The sequence below is a fragment of the Arachis hypogaea genome, chromosome 17 (genome assembly GCF_003086295.3).
Source record: "Arachis hypogaea cultivar Tifrunner chromosome 17, arahy.Tifrunner.gnm2.J5K5, whole genome shotgun sequence".
NCBI classification, from domain to species: domain Eukaryota; kingdom Viridiplantae; phylum Streptophyta; class Magnoliopsida; order Fabales; family Fabaceae; genus Arachis; species Arachis hypogaea.
Window position 1 is genome coordinate 121,617,214 of NC_092052.1, and position 27,138 is coordinate 121,644,351.

The following is a 27,138-nucleotide window of genomic DNA, read 5'->3' on the forward strand; positions in this document are numbered from 1 at the left end:
AGTACCTTAATTATAATATAACACACCACGGATTTTGTTTTAATAAGTTAATTATTTATTCATATATATTTTTTAAAAAAGTATTATATATTTTTTTTATTTATCTAGCTAAAACTGCTAATAATAGAGATATTTATACACATATTTTGTTGTCATTATCAATGATATACATATATAATGAGAGTATAACAAAGTGTATGTTGACGTAGGGGTGTGCATGGGTCGGGTGAAACTGGGTTTGATGTGACCTAGATTCGACCCGAAATATATACCGGTCCTATTTGTTAGACTCAAACCCGGCTCTAAACCTGATGAAACCTATACACTTTTGGGCCACGATTATACCGGGTGAAAACCGGGTCATTAACATTACATTACCTTGATATCTTCTTATAAGCTAGCACGTGAAAATATCCAAATTTCCAAGACTCCAACCATTATTTGACATGGTAAAATTCACTTAGAAAAATATAACAAGAACTAACTCTTCTCTAAAATTGAAGCATAACCATAATCAATACTAATATTGTCTAATAACACCAAATATTTAAATTAATACAAATAATACAATATTATGCATTAGTCTAAAATCTTATGTATTGTAAACATAAAACATTAACTTATAGTCTTATAATAACTAATAACACAAAATATTAAGGTTTACAATACTTAAATTCCACGTAAGAATAGCCATTATCCATCACTAATAACACAAAATATTAATTGTGTACAATGACCGGGTCACCAGGCCGACTTCGGGTGACTCGAGCCATGACCCGGACCCGACCCGAAATAATGACCGGGTCTATCTTTAAGACCCTTACCCGACGCTAGACCCGGTAAAATCATACCAAATTAACCCCTAAAGTGTTCGAGACTAAGTTGGGTCTTTGGGCCGGACCGGACCATGCACACCCCTATGTTGACGTACACTTTTTCTTTAAATGTCATATATAATTTATAAATTTTTTTCAACTATAAAAGTTAGATGGACGACCTTTTAATTTTAGTATAACATTTATCATTTTGATTAGTCTAAATTTTATTATTCTTCTTCATATTTAGTTTATGCAAATATAGATTAATAAATACTTTAATGCTTGTTAATACACTTGTGTATATAGACGAGATATAAGAGAAATTTAGGGTACAAAAAATACCTTCCATTATATAAAACTTACAAAAATATATGTTCTCGAACCCAAAACTTCTTTGTAAGTATATTAGATATTTTGATTATTTTCTATCTTGGCTTATCTCTTATTTTGATAATTAATCTATTTTTTATACTTATTTTTTAAGAAAACCCATTTTTATTAGCATTTAATTCTTATATATTATTTGTCCATTAAAAATATTATATTTCAAACCTATCGTATCTTCATCATATGGATAATAAATATCGGTTATATAATTAAAACTTTTACAATATTTCTATTAATAATACAATAAAAAATTTTTACAATTAAAAATTAAATAAACTGATATTTGTATTCATAAAAAATTTGAATATTAAAACATTTATTCATAAAAAAATAAAACTAATTTTATATTTATATAAGATGATTGTGTGATAAAAGCATCTAGATGCTAATTTTATTTATGGATAAATTATTAAAATAATAGTTTATTCTTCTTTTGTAAATATAAAATTAATTTTGTTTATTTATAAATAAGTTTATGGTTTAATTATTTTGTTAATTTTTATAGTTTTATCAAAATTTTTAATTAGATTTTTATATTATTTTTAATTTTGTAAATAATTTTTTTGTATCAAAAATATTAAAATTAATAATATATTGCTCTAAAAAAATATTTGATCAAAGATATAATTACTTTTTTAATTGTAGATATTTTTAATTTATAAAAAAATATTTTATTAATTATGATACTTTTTATACGAATAAAAATTTGATTATAAAATTAAAAATAGTATAAAAATTTTATTAAAAATATAAAAATTTGATTATAAATTTAATAAAATTATAAGAATTAGCAAAATAATTAAATCTAAATTTATTAACATTAAGAATTCTTATAAATAAAAAATAATAAAAATGACAATTTCATTGTGCTTGAACATTAACCAATGGGAATATCTGGCCAACTGTGATGAGTGATGATTCCTGTACATCTTCCATTATATCTCTTCAGAGTCTCCACTGACATTTTGCTTTGGTGCAATTCATCTGCCTCTCTTTCTCTGCTATTTTACAACTTGCATTATTATTAGCATTTATACAAGAAAAGAATTATTAGCATTCATGAAAAACAAAAGCTCTTTCTTTTTTCTCTTTTTCTTTCTAAATTAAAGGACATGACAAGAGATATGGGACCATGCATGATGCATACAAAATATAATAGTGGTGGCCTTTCCCCACTTTGTCACTTTCTTGCATCATATCTCCAAACTCATTTAATAGTGCAGTCAAAGAATAATGTTTTATTAGTTACAAATACATCATTTGCCTCTCATCTGTCCTGTTAGGGTGCACATGGCCCGGCCAGTTCAAAGATTTGGCCCGCTGTGAATTTTTAGGTGTGAATTTTTAGGAATTAATTTGGTGTGATTTTATTAGATTTAAGATTGGATAAGAGTTTCAAAAAAAATTCGGTCATTATTTCAGACTAAATTTAAATCAAGCAAATTTGACTTCACTCAGTTTATATACACCTTAAAAAAACTAAAAAAGATTTATATATTTTAAATTAATTTTAATATTATATTATATTAATTATAAATTTATTGTTTTATTTTTAATCACACTTATTGAATTAGAAAATAGATCAAAAAAACATTAAATCAGAATTTATAGACAAATTCAAGTTCAAATATGGATATCAACTTTTCGATAATAAAATTTTTTTTATAAATAAGTGTATCATAAATAAGTTTCTTTATAAATAAATTTTTTTATAAATTATTGTTTAAAAATATTTGGTAACCAAAGAAAATCAGACAAAAACAACCATAACTTACCTTATTTAGCATTTATTAATTGTTGCAACAATTAATAAATGCTAAATAAGTTAAGTTCTGGCTTTTTTTTTTTTTGTCTCCCTATTATATCTAGAATCGGGTTAGGATCTAGAAAATAAATCCAGTGTATATTTAAGATCGAATCTGAGTAAGAACAAATTCGATTTTACCCGACTTATAAATACCCCTATGTCCTCTTGCCTCTTAATTAATTATAACAATATGATTTTTTTATTGTACAAAAAGAATTAAAAGAAAATTTTATTATGAGAGTAGTATTAGGAGTTATTTAAGTTACTTCTAAATCTAGGTAGATATTATCAATCAAAAGTTCATTGTTAAATAATAGAAGGAAAAGTATAGGGTACCAACATATTATCTACTAATTTCTGCCAACTCTTATTTATAATTGTGTTTCATGGAAGTGTGTTCGTGGATATGTCTAATAATTAATATATTTTAAATATATATATATATATATATATATATATATATATATATAAAGAGACACATCCAAAAAATATATCTATAAAGACACTTCTATTAAATACAGCTATAAAAAGACATTTTTATTAGATACATCCACGAACACACTTCCATGAAACACAAGAGTTGGCAGAAGTTGGCAGATATACTGTTAGTAACGTAGCGGAACCGATAATAGAATGATTAGGTCAAGTAATAAACAAAGGAAAAAATAATTTTGCGTGTAAATAACTTTATTTTATTGAAACAAAATAACATCTTTTATTAATCGAAAAATTTTAACCTTTCCTCTTATTAGGTCAGACTAATTTTTTAATATATTAATTCAACTTACAAGAAATAGAAAATTAATAACGATCAGACACTAACTCAATTCAAAAGAACTAAGAAAGTTGTTATGATAAAAGTTTTTAATAGGTTTAATTATTTTGGTAATTTTTATTATTTTATTAAATTTATAATTATATTTATATAAATTTTTTAATTAAATTTGTATATTATTTTTAATTTTATAATTAAATTATTTTTAATGTAAAAGATGTTAGAATTAATTAAATATTTTTTTATAAATTAAAGATATTTATAATTAAAAAATTAATTAAATATTTAACTGTATATATTTTAAAATAAATATTTAAATAATTTTAATATTTTTAAGATGAAAAATTTTTTATAAAATTAAAAGTAATGTAAAGACTTAATTAAACAAAAAATATAAAAATTTAATTAAAAAATTAATGAAATTATAAAGACTAATAGAATAATTAAACTTTTTAATATTTACAATATTTTCGAATTGATAAATATTGTGAATTTAAATAAAAAATTTAAATTTTGACATTTATTTAATCAAATAAGTGAGTTAACTATTCGATTAATTTAAGTTAGTTAACAATTTTCCATGTTTAGAAATTTATTTTATTGAACCAAAAATTTACCATCTTTTATCTATATAAAATTTCAAGTTATATTTCTTATCAAGTCAAATGAATCTTTTAACCAACGAGTAATAATTTAAATAGCATAATCTCCCCGTATTCATATAAGAGATCGCGAATTCGAGTCTACCTAGCTTAAAAAAAAAATTAATCATTTAACAACACTTGATTCAACCTGAAAAAAACCCCAAGAAACCGACAACAACCATAGCTTCCATTGAAATAAAAAGTTACCACATCCTGGCTCACCATTTTGTTTTTATAAATATAAATTTCTGTTTCTCCCTTCTCCTAAATCATTGAAGCTCCAACATATTTATTTATCTATTTACTTAAGAGTCACTCTTTCACACTCACATTCACTTAGAATTCAGCTACTCTGTTTCTTCTTTCTTCTTTCTTCTCTTCCTCTGCTTTAACCCTGTTTCTTCTTTCTTTCTCTGAATCCAAGAATGTATGCAGAAACCGGCCTTCTCTTCCCACACATGCAGAACTTCTCTAATCACGACCTTCATCAACTCGACGAGTACTGCAACACCTTCAAGTCTAATGCTTCATTGGTAAACCCTTACTCTGTTTCTCTCTGCATTTGCTTCATGTCTTTTTCCTTGTACTTAACAACTTTCCAAACTTTCTATTCGGTAATTATTTGATTTCTTATTTTTACAGTTAGAATTAGTACAAAGTTCACTTTTTTATGAGCTTCTGTCTCTAAATTTGCACTTAAATTTGTGGTTCTGTAATTTGTAGTTCCATTTCCATGCAAGTTAGAGAAGGAAAATTGAAGTAGTACATATGCTTTTCTCTCATAAGAGCTGGAATTGGATTCATGTGGTGGATCTTAAAAAGAAAAAAGGCATGAGAAAATTATTATGAAAAAGAGGGTTTAAATTGGGAAATGTTTCTCTTTTGTTTTAGTTCCGTGTTGTGTAATATTTCCTTCTTTAGTGTTTCTGGTGTGAACTGTGAAAGTGTGAAATCCAAGTTGGGTTTGTCTTTTTGTGTGCCGCACTGAGGGAGATTAAGGAGGAAAAAGCCTCATATTCCTCTTTTCTTTCTTCTTTCTTTAATGTATGATGCTTAACTTCATGCTATTGTCTCCCACTAATTATAGTTAACTTCCTTTTTTGCTCTTGTAAATACAAAGATCATGTGAGTAGGTTGTTTCAAATATGCTGCTTTTGGTCACTGATATTTTCAAACAAAGGCTTTTAAGAAAAGGGCTTTTGTTAATACCTTTTATTTCCCTGCTAATTCCACCTTATTAGTGAACCAGTCTCTTGTAATATGATTAAGGGATTCACAAAATTAGATTAAGTATTTCAAGCTGATCATAAGTGGTAGTTACCATAAATTTATTTCAACCGGGTTTCTTCGTGTACACGAAATTGTAATGTGTTGGTTATTCTTCAAAGTGAAAATTGTTATCTATATTCTGCAAATAAGCTGTAGTGGAGTTCATTTTAGATGAGAATAGATCCTCTTAATTGGAAAATTCACTTGATCATGTCTCGTTTGGATAAGGGTAAAAATTCACACTTGACATGATGAACGGATCTTAGCCTTTGAACTTAAAACAGACTTGCCTAAAAATACAGTATAGATTTAGATAAACTGATTCTACCTGGCCCTTGCTTTCTTTTTTGTGCACTGTGATTCTGTAAAGGTCAAGATGAATATATATACATGTTGCAGTTATGCTAGGCTTCTGCTTTTTTGTGTGCATATGATTTATGCTAAGGTTGAAACCCATGTCTTCCTCATCTTTACATCTTATATCATTTAACCTACAATATGATTTTTTTTATGATTTATTGTGAGAGGTATTAGTTTTTAGGGACTTGGCAATGTGAAATTGATTAACCGTGTATAAAAATTTATACTGATAGAATTAAAAATAAAATGAAATAAAGGCAAGATTCTAAATCTAAAAAATATAAAGCAAAATGAAATAAGTTGTCATTTTATAGTTATAAAAACAGATTTAACTAAATGAAAATAAACCAACATAACTCAAAGCATAGAATTTTTCATATTTCTTGGATAGTGCTTGAAGAAGCTAAGACCCTTGCTCAAGTCTCTTACCGGTGTATAGCTTTTTCTGTCAACTCGTTATCCTGATAGATTCTCTGTCTGTCTTTCTCTCTTTTTTGTTTTCCCCTTTCTGAAAAAGTTGAGGAAATTTCCCTATTTGTTCTAAAATGCCATCTATAAACCGTGTTATGGTAAAATGAAGATGACATGCAATTGGAATCTTTCGGCCATACTAACAAATTCATAATACGGACAGTTGCTTTAAGAACCACTTTAACTCAATGGAACTTCTTTAGAAAACTTTTGGCATCTTTGATCTAGGGGAACTTATCTTAAACATGCTGATTGAAATTGAACTAAGCTTGAACAAATCGATGTTGGCAGCATGCATTAAATGCTATAGTCCATTCCTTAAGGTTTTTCTGTTACAATTTCTTTACTGTAATATTAACACTTAACATTTTCCAAAACTTTTATCTGTTATCATAATTTTGTTTTCTGATGCTAAGTAATTATTCTAGTTCTGTCTGTTTTTGTGTTCTAAAGCTAACATTCTGACTAAGAATAATATAATTTCTATAAAACTTTTTGCATATTTTCTTACTTGTTTTGGTCACTTCCCTATTTTAATTGCAGAGTGATCCTGTTCAATCTTCTGTCATGTCGGAGTATGATTTGGCAGCAGAGGGTGATCTGTTCAAAGCCCCGGAACCTATTTTTGAAGAGTCATTCATGAACCTGGATCCTGTGACAGCAGCCATCTCAATGATATCTTGTGGGGAAGATGTCTCCTCACAGGGACTAAAATCTGCTGATATTGATGTTCTTCAAAAGGAACAGCTTCTGAGTGATGTGTTTTATGAGTGTGAAAAGGATCTCTTAGAAAAGGCAGCAATAGACTTGCCGTTCTCCGATATTCTGGAAATCAAAGTTCCTGTTCTTAACACAGAGGAGAACTCAATTGAAGAAAAGAAACAATTTCTAGACATGCCACCATTACCAAAGAGTGTCAGTTCAGGAAGTTTGAGCTCAATGGACTGGATGCATGGAGCTACAATGAAGCCTGCTTTCCTCGATGTCCCAGGAATAGATTTCGATGAAGTTTATGGCATGAGGAGATCATTTAGTGAGGGAGATATAAAGGTATGAACTAGTTGATCCATGCGACTTTTACTTCTCAAGGTGTGACTTATACATATATTGTATCATATGCTCTAGATAATCACAATGATGTTATATAGTATCAGTTGAAGCTATAATAATATCTTGGACAGGATATATATATATACACACTGCAACATTGTTAGAAACTTTATATTTTGATTAGAATTTGATTCATTTGTATTTCTACTTCTCTCCCTATGTTTGGAGGAACATATTAACATTTGCCTCAAATGTTCCAAAATCTGATGAAACCAGAAATTATAAGCCAAAAAACAATGAATTCCCCGTGGTTATCTGTGTGATTGATTCATTTCTTGGTTAAAAGTTTGGACTTCGGTTTAATGGCAATGCTGACATGACTAAATATTTGACAATTCACCTCCACCTGAAATCATTAGAAGGTTTTGATGTCTTCTTCAAACATGACTAAATAGTACACTTCTTCCCGGAAATTATGCTTCCTTGTATGGAATCACAAACAATCTATGCATTAAATTCTTCCGTAAAATATGTGATTGACAGTGGTTTTTATGACAGACTTTAGGTAATGGCAATCTGAACATAGTCCAGTCTCCCCACGAGAGGCGTATGCTTATCGGCAATAGCATCAAAGAGGAACGCCAAGAGAAGCTATCCAGATACAGGAATAAGAAGACAAAGAGGAATTTTGGAAGGAAAATCAAGGTACCTATAGCTTTAGGATTTAGCATCCTTGAAATCTTTATAAAATCTACATGAATGAAACACCTTGGAAATTTGGTTTGCATTAACCTTAAATGTTACATAGTGTATTTTATAAACCTTAATCAATACTTCTACTCCTTATATTTCTCATGTGTAATCTTTTGTTGCTGCTGTTGCATAATTACTGAAAAGGGGGTTCCTTAGTATTACTGATTTCGAATAGGGTCGGGTTCTACAGTTACAAATCTACCAATACCATGGATCATGGATGTCCTTTTCAATTATATTAGCAATTGCTTTTATAGTATAGGCATTTAATATGCAACTAATTTTCACTGAATTTGTTTAAAATCTATCTAAAGATTCAGACTCAACTCACGATGTTCTCTGGTTTCAGTATGCTTGCAGGAAGGCTCTTGCTGACAGCCAGCCTAGAATCCGTGGAAGATTTGCGAAAACCGAAGAATATGATACCAAGAGGCAATGATTTTCAACTGGTTCAGTAGGAAGAAAGTAGAGCCAAGCTAATGCATCTGATGAAGCTTATATGGAAGATCTAGGAGCAATATGTGCCTAGAAATTAAATATAAATGGTGGATTCTGTAAACTAGACACATATTGGCAATAAACAAAGAACTCAAGCTCTAGTGTAAAAGAAAAATGAAAGAAAGAAGAAAAAGTAATGTAGCTCCTTACTCCTTAGGATAGTTCATCTCTTATCTGCTGTAATAATGTTCTCTGTTGATGGAAATGGTCTTCTAAATATGTAAATAGGTTTGTCCAATAAAAGAAGGAAAAAGAAAAAATGGTGTACTATATGTAATGATGGAATGGCAATGTTTAGTTCTGTTAGTTACTTATTCTGGAAACTGAAATGAATGTTACTAATATCTCAGACTCTTTCATTTGTATTTTTTATGTTCTTGTTCAGCCAATTGTGCCATTCAAAAAGTTATCAAAATTGAGTCGGAAATCGAACCGATAAAACTATTGAATTATGATATTATTAATTGAACTGGTTGATTTTGTTATAAAATAACTAAATGAATAAATAAGGAAGAGGTAACAAATAAAGAAATATAAAGAGAGATATTAATAGTGTAGAAAGAAAGAAGAGAATGTTTATTGTTGCTGTGTATATTCCCTTTACCTCAGTATATGTATTTATAAGCACATAAAGTTTACGTTACAAACTTTTTCATTCTAAGAATTTATTTTTTTTAACATAGGAAAAACGTGCCACTCATAAATGGGCATTCATCATCCTTATCCATCCATATCACAACACTCCCTCTCGAATGACTATTTAGGGTTATTGCCTCGTTAAAACCTTACTAAAGAAAAACCCAGTGGGAAAAAACTTTAGTGAAGGAAAAAGAGTACAATATCCTTTGGTAATGGGACTGCCTCATTAAAAACCTTGTCAAGAAAAATCCAATGGGAAAAAACTTGACCAAGGAAAAAAGAGTACAGTCTCCCCCTCTTGTCGACATCATTTAATATCTCGAAATCGACGCATCCCAATCTGATGTACCAATTCTTCAAAGGAGGATTTTGGGAGTGACTTTGTAAAAAAATCTGTCAGATTGTCACTTGAGCGGATCTGTTGGATATCAATTGTCCATTGATTTTGAAGATCATGAGTGAAGAAGAATTTGGGAGAAATATGTTTTGTTCTATCACCTTTGATGTATCCGCCTCTAAGTTGAGCAATGCATGTTGTATTATCTTCAAACAAGACAGTTGAAGCTATCTTATGATCAATCAGCCCACATGATGACAGAATATATTGAATCAGACTCCTCAGCCAAAAATACTCACGACTAGCTTCATGAATCGCTAGTATTTCAACATGATTAGAGGAGGTTGCTGCTATCGTCTGTTTCGTGGACCTCCATGATATAGCTGTATCACCATATGTGAACAGGTATCCTGTTTGAGATCTCTCTTCATGTGGATCAGACAAGTAGCTAGCATCTGCATAGCCAACTAGTTGTGACTTGGATCCATAGGGATAAAACAATCCCATATCAACCGTTCCATGAAGATATCGAAAGATTTGTTTGATTCCACTCCAATGTCTTCTGGTTGGAGAGGAACTATATCTTGCTAGTAAATTCACAGCAAATGATATATCTGGTCGTGTATTATTAGCAAGATACATTAGTGTTGAGTTAATAAATTAACAAAATTAATTAGTGATGACAAACATTATTTTTGAGCAAAATAAATAATTAGTGTTGAGTGTTAATAATTATATGTTGCTAATTATTTATCAATTGTTGCAAGCCAAAATTCATTCAAGCATCCCAAATTGAAATAATAATAAAAATATGAGTTAATAGTTAAATTCGTCCTCGAAAGTGTCTTCGATCTCCATTTTCATCCCCGAAAGTCAAAATTAATCAAAAACGTCCTTGAAAGATACCCGTGTTGATCACGTTCATCCTTCCGTCTTCTCGGTTGATGAGATGGCAAACGGCCGCTTATGTGGCACGTTAACTGCCAAGCTGGCCAACGCTAAGCTTTGAGTGAAGTGAGCTCAGTATCCTGTGCCCTTTGATCGCAGCCATGGCTTCTCCTTCCACCTTCTTTCTCTTCCTTCTCTTCATCCTCCTCACTTTTCACGGTAACACACTAATAACATTCATCATCATCATCATCATCATCATCATCATCATCATCCTTCATTTCTCACCTTTTCTTTTCTTTCCTTTTGCATTTTCTTTTTCTTTTTTTCAGCTAACGCAGAAAGCATAATTCTCGAAGAGGGTTTCACGGTCACCACCGTCCTCGACGGCCACAAGATCAACGTCAACCCTCACTCCATCCTCCAGCGATCCGGTTCCTCCGATCTCATCCTCCTTGATTCTACAAACAGCGTTTTCTACACCCTTCAATTCCCCATTTCCAGTGGTAACCTTTTTTCCCCCTCTTTCTTTCCCCTTTTTTAGTTTTCGTTTTCTTTTTCTTGGGGTGTTCTAAAGTTTTGATCTTTACGGGCTTCTTTGCTGCTATTCTTCGTTTTTTTAAATAATAAATTGCAGATAGTATTGTGAGGAGGCTTTCAGGAGATGGATCTGCGGGGTATAAAGATGGGGATGTGATTTCAGCTGAGTTTAACAAACCCAGAAGCTTTGCTGTTGATCTTAAAGGAAATGTGTACGTTGCTGACAAGAACAACAAGGCCATTAGGAAAATCTCTAGCAATGGTTTGTTTGAAGAATGCTACTTCACATTTTGGATAGTTTGGTTACCTTATTGTTTGATGGATATCTTGATACTGAAGTTGATTGGATTCCAGCAATGAAAGGAGCAAGACTAAAAGACCTTCCCACATTTCTTAGGACTACTAATCCTTCTGATGTAATGTTCAATTACAACATAGTAAAAGTGAACACTGCTATGCATGCCAAAGGGATTATCCTTAACACCTTTGAAGACTTAGAATCAGAGGTTTTGGATGCCATCAGAGCCAAATACTCCAATGTCTACTCCATTGGTCCATTATCAATGCTATTCAAACAGCTCTCAAACTCAAATACTCAATTGGAGTTGATTGATCTGAATCTGTGGAAGGAAGACAACAAATGCTTGGAATGGTTGGATAAAAGAGACAGAGGTTCTGTTGTGTATGTGAACTTTGGTAGCTTAGTGATTATGATACCAAAGCAACTAAGTGAATTTGCTTGGGGTTTGGTTAATAGCAAGTACCATTTCTTGTAGGTCATAAGGCCTAATCTTGTGCATGATAACAATAATAATGGTGATGGGAAATTAAGTGATGAATATGTGAATGTGATTGAAAGATGTGAGAGGGGATTGGTATTGGGGTGGTGCCAACAAGAGAAAGTTCTGTGTCATGCATCAATTGGCGGATTTCTAACACATTGTGGGTGGAACTCAACATTGGAGAGCATATGTGAGGGAGTTCCAATGGCATGTTGGCCTTTCTTTGCAGAACAACAAACAAACAGCTTCTGTGCATGCAAGAAATGGGGGATTGGGATAGAGATTGAGTGTGATGTTAAGAGAGAGCAGGTTGAGGGGCTTGTGAGGGAACTCATGGAGGGGCAAAAAGGAAAAGAAATTAAGGTTTATAAACTCGAAGGACTAATTTGATGGCTTAAACGAAACTTATCTTGTCAGCAACAACATCCTACACCCTGGCGTTGGCCAGCTTGGCAGTTAACGTGCCACGTAAGCGGCCGTTTGCCATCTCATCAACCGAGAAGACGGAAGGACGAACGTGATCAACACGGGTATCTTTCGAGGACGTTTTTGATTAATTTTGACTTTCGGGGATGAAAATGGAGATCGAGGACACTTTCGGGGACGAAATTGACTATTAACTCATAAAAATATCAAGGCTAATGGGCTGGTTAATCAAATGGAGTCCAAAAGAAACAAAAGAAGAAACCAACGGGCCAAGCAAATCAAAACCAATTCAAGCCCGTGTCCATCAATCCAAGTTGATCACACCAAGCTTCTCATACAAGATTGAAGTCTTCACTCTCTCTCATTGCTTTCAAAGCAACGTTCCTCTCTTCTCTGTGTCAGTCAAATCACTAAACTCAGAAAAAGTAAGAAAGAGAGCTTAGTCCCTAAGCTAGTCATGAAAGAAGAAGGAAAGAGAAGGTTAAGCAAAGAGGGGTAAGGTCTAATTAACCATTTCAAACCATATCAAGAGAAGATCAGAAGGTTAAAGGTAATCCTTTTCCTCATACATGCAACACACTTTCTTCTCATCATCCTCAACTCTCTGCCACTCCGTTTTGAGCTATATAGAAAAGAGGATTTCTGTTTTTCTCTGCTGTAAATCCACGGTCTCAAACATGTCTTGGGAACCAAGTTGGTTTTCAAGGGCTCAGATCAAGTTGACCATTGGAAGACTCTTGTGGTTGCTGCTTTATGGCTTTCGGTCAACATTGGAAGGTCAGAAGCAAAGCTTCTATTTTGAAGATTACTGGGAAAAAGGTGATCGGCTGGGTTGGTGAAGCTCAAGGCTCAAGAAGTTGACCTAGGAAGGTGAACCCAGCAACATGCAAGGAGATAAAAGAGGCTTGCTACTCATTCAGGAGTCAAGGAGAGATAACCTAGTGTTGAGGTTTTGTTCTGTGAAGAAGTTCTCTGAAGAAGTTCCTCTACTTGGACAGTGCGTTCTTTCAAAGAAGCATTCCGCCAAAATGAAGAACTGAATCAGAGACATGCAAATCTGGTTTATCACATAGCAAAGAGGCTGTTGATGCAGTCAATCTCCTTCATGTTTGTTACAGATTGTATTTACTTTTCTATGTTTATCTTTCTGTAATTTCTTGAGAGAAAAGGCATTATGAGAAAGCTCAAGTAAAAGCCATAAGTGAAAAAAAGGCTGAGTGAAACACTTGAGAGAAAAGCCTAGAGTTATTTCAGATTTCTTTAGGTTGATTAAGTGTCTTGTATCTTGTACCTGTTAGGTATCCCTTTCTTAGTTGGGTTAGCGCTAAGAGTGAAGAGTTATGTATTAGCATAGCCAATGTCAAGTTAGGTTAGAACTTGAGTGTGAAATTGGTGTATGTAATACTTTTAACTATAGTGAAAATTCCTCCATTGTTGTGGAGGAGACTGGACGTAGGTTGCATAGCACAAGGCAACCGAACCAGGATATATGCTGGTGTTAGCTTTTCTCTTCTCTGTTGTGTTCTGTTTTCTGATATTCATGAGACAAAAATAAATTGTCTCATAAATTTCCGCTACTGAGTACAAACAGAATCAAAATTGAAAGATTGGTTTAAAAGATCATAACAGCAACCTAAAAGGAAGGCATAGATTCAACCCCCCTTCTCTAAACCTATCACAACCTTCAATTAGCGCTCCAATGGCACTAAGATATGGTACTTCAGGACCAAGGATATCTTCATTCTCTTCTTTAGGACGGAATTGATCATTCTCCACATCCAAAGATCTTACGATCATTGGGGTACTCAAGGGATGTGACTTATCCCTATAAAATCTTTTCAAAATCTTCTCTGTGTATATTGTTTGATGAATAAATATCCCATTTTTTTTATATGCTCGATCTGCAGGCCGAGACAAAATTTAATCCTTCCAAGATCTTTCATCTCAAACTCTTCTTTTAGAGTTTTTATAATTGTTGGAATCTCTTCAAGAGTCCCAATGATATTTAAATCATCAACGTACACAGCAATTATAATGAATCCATATGTAGATTTCTTTATGAAAACGCATGGACAGATATCATCATTCTTGAATCCATATTGTGAATATTCATTGGATGGTTTAGATATCTTTAGTCCTTCAAGGACTTTCATATAGATATCCCGATCTAATGAGCCGTATAAATAGGCTGTTACCACATCCATTAAGTGCATATGCAGTTTATGATATGCAGATAAACTGACCAAATAACGCAATGTTATCGCATCCACTACAGGGGAATACGTTTCTTCATAATCTATACCGGGCCTTTGTGAAAAACCTTGTGCCACAAGTCGGGCTTTATAGCTCACAACTTCATTTTTCTCATTTCGTTTTCTCACAAATATCCATCGGTATCCAACAGCTTTTACATCTTCAGGTGTATGGACTACAGGTCCAAAGACTTCACGTTTTGCAAGTGAGTCTAATTCAGTCTTCATGACTTCTTTCCATTTTGGCCAATCATTCCTTTGTCGATATTCTTCGACTGATCTTGGCTCAAGATCCTTACTTTCATGCATGATATTTAATGCCACATTATATACAAATATTTCATTAACAGTTGTCTTATTTCGGTCCCATTTCTCTCCTATAAAGACATAATTTATCGAGATCTCATCATTTCACAATTTTCAGGTACTTGAACGTCTTTTGGCGTTAAAATTATATCAAAATTTTGGACAACTGCAGGTGTCTTTACTGTGTCTTTTTCAACAGGAATAGTATTTACCTATTTTCTCTTTCGAGAATTTTTATCTTTGGAACCGACAGGCCTGCCACGCTTCTGGCGTGTATTTGCTTCAGTGGCTATTTGTCCTACTGAGACATCAATTCGAATTGGGACATTTTCCGCCCTGCCACGCTTCTGGCGTGAATTTGTTTTAGTGGCTACTTGTCCTACTGGGACATCAATTCGAATTGGGGCATTTTCCGCTGGTATATAAGATTTGGTTATCCTCTTTGTATCAGAAAATGCATTAGGCAATTCATTTGCTATTCTTTGCAAATGTATAATCTTTTGAACTTCTAGTTCACATTGCCCTGATCGAGGATCTAAATGCATCAACGATGATGCATTCCAATTAAGTTCCTTTTCAGGAAGCTTGTTCTCTCCCCCTAATGTTGGAAATTTTGATTCATCAAAATGACAATCCGCAAACCGGCCTTTAAATACATCTCCAGTTTGTATCTCAAGATACCTCACTATAGAGGGAGAATCATATCCAACATATATCCCCAATTTTCTTTGGGGTCCTATTTTGGTGTGATTAGGTGGTGCAATGGTAACATATATCGCACACCCAAATATTCTTAAATGGGAAACATTTTGGCTGCTGGCCAAAAGCTAATTGCATAGGAGAGAACTGATGGTAACTCATTGGCCTCAAACGAATAAGTGTTGAGGCATGTAAAATAGCATGCCCCCAAACCGAGGTTGGGAGATTTTTTCTCATAAGCAAGGGTCTAGCAATTAATTGGAGGCGTTTAATAAGTGATTCTGCTAACCCATTTTGTGTGTGAACATAAGCTACTGGATGTTCAACACTTATTCCATTAGCCATACAATAAGCATCAAAAGCTTGGAAAGTAAATTCACCAGCATTATCAAGACGAATTACTTTGATTGGATTTTCTGGAAATAGTGCTTTTAATCGAATAATTTGAGCCAGTAATCTCGCAAACGCCAAGTTGCGAGAAGACAATAAGCACACATGTGACCATCTCGAAGATGCGTCTATCAGGACCATAAAATATCTAAAAGATCCACATGGTGAATGAATAGGTCCACATATATCACCTTGAATCCTTTCTAGGAATTCATGGGACTCAAATCCAACATTTACTATTGATAGCCTTAAAATTAACTTTCCCTGAAAACATGCAGCACAACAAAATTTACTAGATTTAAGAATCTTCTGGTTCTTTAGCGAATGTCCATAGGAGTTTTCAATAATTCTCCGCATCATGGTTGTTCCCGGATGACCCAATCGGTCGTGCCAAGTTATGAATTTATTTGGGCTAGTAAACTTCTGGTTTACAGTGGCATGTGATTCAATTGCACTAATCTTGGTATAATATAACCCAGATGAAAGTGAGGGTAATTTTTCTAATATAACTTTCTTATTTGAATCATGAGTTTTGATACATAAATACTCATGATTTTTCTTATTCATTGTTTCAATATGATATCTATTTCGGCGAATATCTTTGAAACTCAACAAGTTCCTCAGAGACTTGGTAGATAATAGTGCATTATTTATTATAAATTTTGTTCCTCCAGAAAATAAAATTATAGCTCTTCCGGAGCCTTCTATCACATTACCTGAGCCAATAATAGTATTAACATATTCTTCTTTTGGCACAAAATTGGTAAAATATATATCACTTTTAAGAATAGTGTGCGAACTTGCACTATCCGTAAGGCAAATATCTTCAGAATATGTCCTTGCCATTTTTCTTCAAAGACAAATGATAATAATAATAAAATGAGTAGAAGTACATGCACAGTAAAATTATTCACATGAATACTTAACAAACATATACACATATCAAACTATTCCATCATTGATCAAATAGCCAATATTTCCTTCAGAATCCTTAAAGAAATTAGATACATCATAATGAGTGGTGAAATTTTCATTATTTGAAACAAAATTTGTTTCCTTTCCTTTGTCTTCCCTTTTCAATGATGCTTGATAAAGATCAACTAGGTGCCTTGGGGTACGACAGGTACGTGACCAATGGCCCTTTCCACCACAACGAAAATATGTATCCTCTGTTGATTTATTTTGACCATTGTTTCTTTCTTTATCCCACTTCTGGTGAGATCCTTTCTTGTGAACGTAATTTCTTTTCCTTCCATAAATTTTCTTGTTATCAAAATCTTGTCATTTACCTCTTCTGGGGTTATAAGTTGCCGCATTTGCTTCAGAAAATGGGGCGGCGCCAGCTGGGCGCGCTTTATGATTCCTTAGAAGTAATTCATTGTTGCGTTCAGCAACAAGAAGGCAAGAAATTAACTCAGAATACTTTTTAAATAATTTTTCTCGATACTACTGCTACATGAGCACATTCGAAACATGGAAGGTCGATAAAGTTTTCTCTAACATATCGGCCTTGAGGAAGTATCACCGTCTTTTGATAATTGTACTTTTCTTTAAGATCTTTCCATAGATCTGCAGGATCTTTTAATGTGAGATATTCATTTTTTAATCATACGTCAAGATAACGACGAAGAAAAATCATAACTTTGACTTTATCCTTCTGGAATGTATTATTTTCAGCCTTAACGGTATCTCCAAGATCTATTGAATCAAAATGGATTTTAGCATCTAATATCCATGATAAATAAATCCTCTCTTCAACATCATGGAATATACTTGGAAGTCAATAATCAAGCATATTGTATTATGCAACTCAATGAAGACAGTACATGTTTACAATGGAAGCCGCAAGCTTGGCTAGTTGAGTAACACAACCATAAAGAGAAAGGACACAAGACACTGGGAAGGTAATGGCCACAATATCTTTCTCAGAAAGATTCTATTTTTGCTTAAAATCTCACACATCAGCAATCAATAATGGTATTGCACATGGTAAGTCCGTCAATCGGATCATTGGATATTACAAAAATTAAAATCCAAATATGATATTAGGTTGTCAAAGTTCGGTGAGGGACTTTCCATTAATAAAAGTAATCACTTTTTCAACAGCCACGTCAAGTGCAGCAGTTACAGCAGACAAATTCTGTAGGAATTCTTCTGAAGTTGGTTTGTCACCATCAACAATATCAGTCACAGCTTTCACAAAAATTGCAGGAACTTTCAGAAGGTCAGCAACATAAGCAACAGCTGCTCCCTGGGAAAGATGTTGAAAAAGGGAATTAATCTTCGATGAGCGAAAGATAAAACATACTAACAATTACTAGTTAATGAGTTTTCTCTGATGGAACAAGGAATTATCTGGAAGATATGCATTCATGCCATCTCCCAATAGATGAACAAAAGAACAATTTTGCTAAGGTGATTACCTCCATATCTTTAACCGTGGCATCATTTGAAATGATTGATGATTCATCCTGTTGTGTCATGTCTAAAGAATCACCCGTGGACAGTTTGGCAACCTGAAACGTGCATGCCAATCATTGAGAGTTCAAGTTTTGCTGAAAATTTTCAAACAATTAAATATGCGGACATCAAAGACATGAGAATATCTTGTGTACAAATTAGCTATGACATCCAGTACCACACTTAATGAACACCATGATTGTGATCACGCTTATTTTCTATGATAAATATGTTTAATCACTTACAGACACAGAATTGTAAACCAAAATCGAACCACAATAAGGAACTAAAAAAAAAATTCAACCTCAATACACCAAAGGTAATACAAGAACAATATATTCCATTTTACTGACTAGATCTATTATCTGATTGGGGCAAACCATCTCATAATCTAATTGCCTCACCTCACAGGCTTTACACATCAAGGCAACAAAGTAAGTAATAGCAGCAAGAAGTAATGCATTGTTGGTCGGTAAAAAGTAACAGCTAGCGCACATGGTAGATTGAGAATTTTCTTAGTTCATAATGAAATGCGGCATACATAAATTGTCACAATAACAATTCTGAAACGAAGAGAATTTCCTAGTGGTTGTGTCAAACTCAGACAATATGAATTTGTATGTGGTCAGAGGCACAAACTTCGTGTACAGTGTACCACACACGCATTTAATCCAGTCCAGGTAATCTGTTGAAAAACTGGAACCTATTTTCATGACCACAAATGTGGATACTAACGGACCTTTTCAGTTCACAATTCAATTTGAACAAGACTAGATTCATTTTAGCAAACATAATGAAGAAAGGATATTTGAAGATGCAAGAGAAAAAAGTTTTCACATATTTGGTAACTTTGAATACATGAGTATAGCAGCTAGCGCACACCTGGAGGTTGAGTTCCTTTACAAGGTTCGGTGTCTCAAAGGCTTTACGCGAACCAACTCCATACAGATCGAAAACCTGTGGAAGACGAGAAATGGGTTATTTAAGCTTGTTAAATCAGGTATGTCACGCCTAATATCTTGTCATTTTTTCCCCCTCCAAGGTAAATAAATAGTATAACTAGAAGTTTAGGTGGATAGAGGAGATACATAGAAAAAAGTGGATAAAGTATTCAACACAGATAGAACACAATAACCAAAACTAGAGCAGCCCTCCACAAGATACATGCAATACAACAATAGGTTATTCTATAATCAGAGTCTCAAATAGGAAATTTATATAGTCAATCACATTTCAAATAGATAAGGGAGCAAAAGACAAATCAAGCAAGAGCTACAAGATATAACATAATACTTACAGGTATGGGTATTCTTCTGTCATGGAAAGCACAATCTGATATAATGAAAATATCACCAACACTAGCTCCTTTGGCCTGAAAACAACTAGGATGAAACGATTTCAAAAAATATATTATGCATATACAAATGATTATATATCTTCATTAGAATACGAAAATGTTTTCAGCTACATGCTTCATCATCTTATAATTGTTGGTCTTGTTTGTTACATTGTATAAGGCATTATGTTTTCATATCTTAAAAAAAAGTTATTCAATTATCAGATAAAGAAGGAAAACTACTGCATCAGGCCTACCATCAATTATCAGATAAAACAATATAAAAATTACTCTGAAGTAAAAAACCAAAAAACAAGCAACCATAAGGGTGATGCAAGTAAAAAGGAGAATGACAGTGCCTACCTTGAAAGCACCAGCAGTGCCTGCATTTATGATCAAATCTGGCTTTAGTGCTTGAATAGCAGCATATGTTACCAGAGCAGAGGAAATTGTGCCTACACTGTCAACCCCTAAAAGAAATGAACATAACTCATGAATAAAAAATTCGCAATCAAACTTGCCACAATCTTCGGTTCCTTTCAAATGGCTAGGATAGAAATGGATCCAAGGTAGAGTGTTGAAGGTGTGGAGCGGGTTAGCACTTAGCATAGAATTAACTTTTGACAGGTTACCACACATATTACACATATGACATATCTTCCGCAGAGCAGAGAATCATAACCTAATTAAGATTGGGTATTACATTACAATTAGGCCTTAGTGTTGAGAAGAATGCTAAAATGGGGTGCATACCTAAAGTAGGATCTTTCCCAGGCCAAAACAAGCTTATGTCAAGGTCTTTGTATGAGCCATGATAACGCACCCAAGGCACCCCTTGTGGAAACCCGCACGGAGGGTGAGGATCCTCGGTGAGCTGGAACCTATTGACGAGAGGAAGCGCCTCGGACTGCATAGCTGATGATATTCAAAAGCAACATCGTTAACAACAACAAATAAAGAGACGAAGATGGGGAGGAGCAAGGTCACAAGAAGCTACCAATGATTATCACGATCTTCGAAATGGCTCTCTCCTGGCTCTGAGCTTGGCCAGATTGGTCACCGCCAATATCCATCTCTCTCATATTCTTACTTCTATTTTGCCACAACTAAAAAGCTGGCCTATATATTAGCAGAGTGGGATTGAGGTGAGCCTAGCAAACGAAAATTCCGAGAATATGAAAAAGTCTCATGCTTTTCTTTTCTCTTTGCACTCCACAGTCCGTATTCTCTAACAAAACTCTGTTTAAATCTGCAGAATTGAGTGGTGAAACAATGGAGCAAGCACCATATGAGACGGAGGTTTTGAGAAGAGAAAAGAAAGATAGTTGAGGGATAAAAAATCTCAGTACTTTTGTTATTACAATCATCTATATATATATATATATATATGAGAGTCTTATACACCTTAATCCTAATAAACATACTCTAATAATCTATATACACTAGAGTACTTGAGGAATACCTAAAGAATACCTAACTAATAAGGTAAAATACATACCAAATTTACATAATTACATATTATAAGTTTATAACTCTTAAAATACTATTTAATATATAACCTTAATTACATTATCTCCCATTCTAGGTCAATTTAAAACTAAAAATACTTTTATTTTGTTTTTTAACCCTTATTAAGATAAGAATTAATACGACGAAGTAATAAAATAATTTTGTAATGAACAAATACGTTTTAATCCATTTATCATACTTATCGGTAAATTAGTTCAAAACTTAAAATTATCTGTGAAAACTCGATACTTTTTTGTTTGATTTATAATTAGAAAAGAAAAAAATGAGATGCTTGTTGTAGAATACAAGAATACAATAGTATAATACGGAATTTGTATTTTTCAACTAATTTAACAAAAAAAGAGGGAAAGAGTTTATCTAAGGTTGCAAGAACCGAACCGGTCATTGAACCAATCAAGTGACCTGTTCAATGGTTTAATAATCTAACCGGAGTCGAACTGTAGTTGAACCGATTTAACTAAATATACAATAAAATTATTAAAAATTTAATACGTAATTTCAAATATTCAAATTTAATATTTTCTACACTAATAAAGTTTAAAAATTTACCATTTCACATACTAATTTGTTCATATTTTATCGTTAAGAATTTATAATAAAAAAATAATTAACTTCTAAACTCTAATAAAGCTCAATTACTTGACAATCAAGATAAACACTCCAAGAGAAGAATTCTTGTGATATAAGAAACAAAAAAATGAATTCAAAGACTTAAAATTGAGAACATACTTATTGAGAATCAATACTCTGATCATATTATTTTGAACTAAAAGCTGAATCACACCTCCAAATACAAGGTCTGCGCTATATATATATGAAAGCTATTGACATGAAACAGAATAACTAACTAATCAAGATTCTACCTGCTCTTCTTTCACTCTTTCTTAAACCAAATCTTGTTCTATTACATTTGTATTCTCAATACTAATCAAGTACTCAACAAACTCAGAATCTAAAAGCTTCTCAGCATCCAAAGCCAGAGATTTCAAAAATAGAAAATTAAACAAAAAATACAAACTAAATTCAGAATCACATCAGCAACAATCCCAACTTAAAACACAAAATTATTTCAGAAAATCAGTCACTCAGAATAAGAATCATCAACTCAGAATTTTAACAAATTAAGCAAAAATGAACAAAAACAGAAAAATCAGCAACTCAATCAGATTTCAGCAACTCAAATCAGAATCAGTAAAATAACAAAATAAGAAAACGTAAATTGAAGTAGCTTTACTTACGGTGGCGAGGGAGGAAGAAAAGTGACGGCCAGGGAGGAAGGAAAGTGAGCTCGGACAGACAGGGGATCGAAGACAGAGGCTTGACACGCGCGCGAGAGAGAGAGAGAGAGGGGGGGCTCGACGACGATGAGGACAGGGCGGCGACGCCAATAGCAGCTCCGAGCAGACCTAGCGACGCGAGGAGAAGAGGATCGGCGATAGCGAGGCTGGAAGCTGGCTGAGGAGCAGAGTTCGTCGGCGACGGCGGCGCTGGCTGCTGCTGCTGCTGTTGGCTGGGAGAGAGAAAGGCTGCTAGGGTTCCGTGGAGTTGATAGAGAGAGAGGGGCTGGGGGTTCCGTGGTTCTAGTGTGGAGAGAGAGAGAGAGAGAGAGAGAGAAAGAAAAGGGGGAGGGTTTATATGTTTTTTTATTTTTTTTCAGAACTGGTTTATAGTGTGGTGTACCGGCGTTTGTTGACTCCAAGTCTCCAACTCCATATTATTCTACTTTGACATGTCCAACTCCAACCTGATATTTAATTGGTATAAGATTCTATTGGGACATTAAATCCTTCAATAACAAAATATATTTTTTTAATTTTTTAATAATTATCAAATAATTTTTATTTAATTTTAATTATAATTTATTTTTTTATATATTATTTAATCTTAAAATTTATTTTTTATTTTATAATTATTTTATTATTTATCATTTATATTTATTAACAATTAAAAACAACAGCGAAATAGATCTTTCATTAATCATGACTTCCATAAATATTTTGGTAATGTGAATCGACGAATTTTTTTTCTTTTGATTAAAAAACCCTTAATGATATTTGTCCCATTCGAGATGAACTAGCTGATCTATGGGCGGTCTGAGCTTTAACGACGCGGAATGTTGTTGTACAACTGCTCCCAAGTTGAGTTATAGGTCGGCCAAGCTTCGAGCACCACGGGTGGAACACCTGCAAAAAAATCTCCGACGCTCAAGTCAGGAAATGATTCAATAATAACTATAAAATAGAAGGAGTTCACTCTTTAGTCTGTTTGTTCTCTTTCTTGTTGGATCTGCCTTTTTGGTATTGTTTGTCTTGTTTAAATAAAAGGAGAGGATGTTGTGCCGAGCTCCTGTTATCTCGGCCTCTTTCATTATTTTAGCTATGTTGTTTTCGGAGTATTTTCTCAGTGGTAAAGTGATTTGTTACCTGACTTATAGCTCATGTGGTTGACTATATTTTCCTTCTAAGAACTCTGAAATTGAGGACAATAGGAGTGAACAATAAAAATTGAAAAAAGAGGTGAGTGACTTAAAAACGCAAAATGGTCCGCTGGAGGCGCGAATAGGGGAATTGGAGACTGGGGTATATGAGTCATTTACACAAGGATTTGAACGATTCGTGACACAAGTCAGGGCTTTATTTCCTGATGTTGATGTAGAGAGTTTGGATGCGACCAAGATTGTTATTAATGGGAAGTTGGTTAATGACGAAATGTTGGATGAAAAGAAAGTAGAAGACTCCAGCATTGGAGAAAAAGATGATTGAATTGTAATGGTTTAATATTTCGAATATTTGAAGTATTCACTTTTTGTTCCGATTTGACATTATTAGTTTGTGTATTTTGACGACTGTGTTACCGAGTATGAAGCTCGGTTTAATTTGACTGATTGCGTAGATTTGTAGTTTTGGACTATAAAAGTAGGGTCGCACTAGTGTACAAATATTATTTTGTACAGATATACAGATGCCCAATTTTATTAGTTCAGGACTTGACACGTGTTGCTCCCATGATGCACGATGCAGCTTGCTGTGAGGAAGTTGAGGACGCTAATGGGATGGGCGACTTATCCCTTTATAGGGTGAGATCGAATGGGGTTTTGAATATCCCGCATTCTGTTGGTTGGAGGCTCACAACGTGGGCCATGTTGGGGTGCCCTAAAAAAAATGCACGAAAGCTAGCACTTGGGTCTTCACTTGACTAGTCTGATAACATTGAAGGAAACCCTAGGTCCTGGCTGGACCACCGGCGTCACGGGCCTTGCAGGTGCCGCTGGGGTTGCACACGGGATCCATCTAGTGCGGTGGTAGTCTGACGTGGTGAAGCTGCTGGCCGACTGCCTCGATCCTCCATTTGTCGTGGCTGGGTTGGAGTGGGGGTGCCTTTCTTCCTCATCCTGGTAAGCACCGATCTGCCCAGCCCCTCTTGTCATTGATGTCCCATATGTGTCCTTTAATGATAGGTTCACGCTGTTGCATTAATTCCAAAAGAAATATAGTTCGTTCTCTCCTTCATAACATGTATAGGGTTATGTAGTACTTGATTTGTTTGTTGTTCTTTGTTCTGGCATGGTATACGTGTTGGAGAATAGTGGATATAAGAGCAGGTAAGGGGAGTAATGCTTTGATGTTACTGTAATTAAAATTGGAATGCGATTGTGAGAGTTAATTTTTTTTTTTTAGCAAAATACTATGATCCAGCAGGTAAACAAATGAAGGAATAAGTAGTGTAATTAGGACATGAACAACTAAGACACGGCTGAATTAAATTAAGCCGGTTAAGCAAGAGACCTGATGGTGGAATTTTTCTTCATGTTAAGTTTATGTCCGTAATTTGTTTTCCGTATTGAATGAATGCATCGATGAGTTTATCCGTAGTTAGAGGTATATTTAATTACAATGGTTTTGTGTTTATCTCTTTGAAATAATCGTTGCTCACATGTATGTCAAAATAGTTTGAATGCAGTGGTTATATGCCTTATTTGTGGACTAGAATGTTCCCTCATTTTGTGATATTTGCTGTAGGTTATTTGAGTGTATAGCTGACCCGATCAAAGGTTGCAATCCCTTGTTTGTATGTAAACAGGACAGAATAGTTGCACGACATTGTCCAATGGATTTCAGCCGTATGGTGAACAGCGAGGGTGAAGACTCGGACGGGGGTAGTTTGGATGATTGGTGCAGCCAATATCGTAGGAGTGACGACGAATACAATGATGAGGACGGTTGTGAGACCGGAGTGGTTCGGAAGCAGGGGACGAAGGTTCAGGGGATGATGTCAACGGTAGGGCGTCTGGTGGTGCAGATGATATGGCACGCGGCTGCCCAAGCCAGCCAGTCGTGGCGGATGAATTCTTGGGTAGAAAATTTGCAATGGAAGAGGCTGCTTACAATGCCTGTAGTTTGCCAGTTTGAGGGGTTTCAGAGTTCGGAAGGGAGATGTAGCTCGTGTTGATGGGGTTTTGGTCAGGAGAGACTTTTTCTGCCATTAACAAGGCACGAGACATCCCAAGCACTATGACCGTCCTGAGCAAGTTAGGGAGGAGAAGCTTGAGAGCTGAACGGATTGTAAGGCAAAGTTAAAGATTTACTATGATATGCAACGCAGCGTGTGGAAGGTAAGGACCATCATGGACGATCACAACCATGAGCTAGCCTCAGTGAGGTTTACACATCTCCTTCCTAGTCACCGAAAGATGAGTGACAGCGACAAGGCACAGGTGGATAGTTTCAAGCAGTTTGGGATTGCAACTTTGAAAATAATGGCTTACATGGCTGGCCAATCTGGGAGGTATGGGATGCTGCGTTTTACGAAGCGGGATTTGTATAATTATGTGCATGGGCAAAGGGTTGCACAAATATGTGATGGTGATGTAGGGGTGCACATGGGCCGGGTGAAGCCGGGTTTGATGTGACCCAGACCCGACCCGAAATATACACCGGGTCTATTTATTAGACCCGAACCCGGCCCTAGACCCGATGAAACCAATACACTTTCGGGCCACAATTATATCGGGTGAAAACCGGGTGAAAACCGGGCCGTTAACATTACATTACATTGATACCTTCTTGTAAGCTAGCATGTAAAAATATCCAAAGTTCCAAGACTCCAACCATTATTTAACTTGATAAAATTCACTTAGAAAAATATAACAAGAACCAACCCTTCTTCAAAATTAAAGCATAACCACAATCAATACTAAAGTATAACCACAATCAATACTAATATTGTCTAATAATACCAAATATTTAAATACATACAAATAACACAATATTATGCATTCTAAACATAAAACATTAACTTATAGTCTTATAATAACTAATAACACAAAATATTAAGATTTACAATACTTAAATTCCACATAAGAATAGTCATGATCCATCACTAATAACACAAAATATTAATTGTGTATGATGACCGAGCCACCGGGCCGACTTCGGGTGACCCGAGCTATGGCCCGGACCCGACCCGAAATAATGACCGGGTCTATTTTTGAGACCCTTACCCGGCCCTAAACCCGATGAAATCACACCAAATTAGCCCCAAAAGTGTTCGGGACCGGGCCGGGCCTTCGGGCCGGGCCGGGTCTGTGCACCCCTATGGTGATGCAGCAGCAACCATCAGTTACTTGGAGGGCAAGGTTAATGCCGACATGAGGACAGTGGCACGCTACACAAGGACCCCGGATAATCGGTTGGGTAGCTTATTTTGGGCAGATGGTGAGAT

The 27,138-nt window shown here is 34.3% G+C and overlaps 4 protein-coding genes across 5 annotated transcripts; 3 read left to right on the top strand and 1 right to left on the bottom strand.

Annotated features, from left to right (window-relative positions):
* The first annotated feature begins 4,571 nt into the window (after nucleotides 1-4,571).
* LOC112764950 (uncharacterized) lies at nucleotides 4,572-9,197 on the top strand. Of its 2 annotated transcripts, none has more exons than XM_025810793.3 (4): nucleotides 4,572-4,964; nucleotides 7,075-7,581; nucleotides 8,140-8,286; nucleotides 8,684-9,197. In XM_025810793.3, the coding sequence occupies exons 1-4, from the start codon at nucleotides 4,857-4,859 to the stop codon at nucleotides 8,771-8,773; spliced, it is 852 nt and encodes a 283-aa protein (XP_025666578.1). In that variant the 5' UTR covers nucleotides 4,572-4,856; the 3' UTR covers nucleotides 8,774-9,197. The 2 variants fall into 2 exon arrangements, with proteins under 2 accessions (XP_025666578.1, XP_025666579.1); XM_025810794.3 differs by lacking the exon at nucleotides 4,572-4,964 and adding an exon at nucleotides 6,627-6,854.
* A 1,598-nt stretch (nucleotides 9,198-10,795) lies between these two features.
* On the top strand, nucleotides 10,796-12,069 carry LOC112767347 (uncharacterized). Its single transcript, XM_025813211.3, has 3 exons — nucleotides 10,796-10,915; nucleotides 11,029-11,202; nucleotides 11,334-12,069. Exons 1-3 carry the CDS (start codon nucleotides 10,858-10,860, stop codon nucleotides 11,594-11,596), a joined length of 495 nt encoding a protein of 164 aa, XP_025668996.1. The 5' UTR covers nucleotides 10,796-10,857; the 3' UTR covers nucleotides 11,597-12,069.
* LOC112763769 (7-deoxyloganetin glucosyltransferase) lies at nucleotides 11,656-12,408 on the top strand. Its single transcript, XM_025809357.1, has 2 exons — nucleotides 11,656-11,922; nucleotides 12,013-12,408. Exons 1-2 carry the CDS (start codon nucleotides 11,656-11,658, stop codon nucleotides 12,406-12,408), a joined length of 663 nt encoding a protein of 220 aa, XP_025665142.1.
* Nucleotides 12,409-17,864: 5,456 nt separating this feature from the next.
* LOC112764535 (5'-methylthioadenosine nucleosidase) lies at nucleotides 17,865-23,170 on the bottom strand. The gene is made up of 8 exons (XM_025810196.3): nucleotides 22,656-23,170; nucleotides 20,885-21,136; nucleotides 20,641-20,802; nucleotides 20,251-20,357; nucleotides 19,849-19,923; nucleotides 19,434-19,508; nucleotides 18,515-18,607; nucleotides 17,865-18,342 (listed from the first exon to the last, which is right to left on the bottom strand). Exons 2-8 carry the CDS (start codon nucleotides 20,967-20,969, stop codon nucleotides 18,145-18,147), a joined length of 795 nt encoding a protein of 264 aa, XP_025665981.1. The 5' UTR covers nucleotides 20,970-21,136; nucleotides 22,656-23,170; the 3' UTR covers nucleotides 17,865-18,144.
* Nucleotides 23,171-27,138: the final 3,968 nt, after the last annotated feature.

Coding starts and splice junctions, on each gene's coding strand:
- LOC112764950 (XM_025810793.3), top strand. CDS start 4,857: ATGTATGCAGAAACCGGCCTTCTCTTCCCACACATGCAGAACTTCTCT. Junction 4,965..7,074: donor TCAAGTCTAATGCTTCATTG/GTAAACCCTTAC, acceptor TTTTAATTGCAG/AGTGATCCTGTTCAATCTTC. Junction 8,287..8,683: donor ATTTTGGAAGGAAAATCAAG/GTACCTATAGCT, acceptor CTCTGGTTTCAG/TATGCTTGCAGGAAGGCTCT.
- LOC112767347 (XM_025813211.3), top strand. CDS start 10,858: ATGGCTTCTCCTTCCACCTTCTTTCTCTTCCTTCTCTTCATCCTCCTC. Junction 10,916..11,028: donor CATCCTCCTCACTTTTCACG/GTAACACACTAA, acceptor TCTTTTTTTCAG/CTAACGCAGAAAGCATAATT. Junction 11,203..11,333: donor TCAATTCCCCATTTCCAGTG/GTAACCTTTTTT, acceptor AATAAATTGCAG/ATAGTATTGTGAGGAGGCTT.
- LOC112763769 (XM_025809357.1), top strand. CDS start 11,656: ATGTTCAATTACAACATAGTAAAAGTGAACACTGCTATGCATGCCAAA. Junction 11,923..12,012: donor ACAGAGGTTCTGTTGTGTAT/GTGAACTTTGGT, acceptor CATTTCTTGTAG/GTCATAAGGCCTAATCTTGT.
- LOC112764535 (XM_025810196.3), bottom strand. CDS start 20,969: ATGAGAGAGATGGATATTGGCGGTGACCAATCTGGCCAAGCTCAGAGC. Junction 20,803..20,884: donor GAAGATCGTGATAATCATTG/GTAGCTTCTTGT, acceptor GAATATCATCAG/CTATGCAGTCCGAGGCGCTT. Junction 19,924..20,250: donor GCACTGCTGGTGCTTTCAAG/GTAGGCACTGTC, acceptor AGTTGTTTTCAG/GCCAAAGGAGCTAGTGTTGG.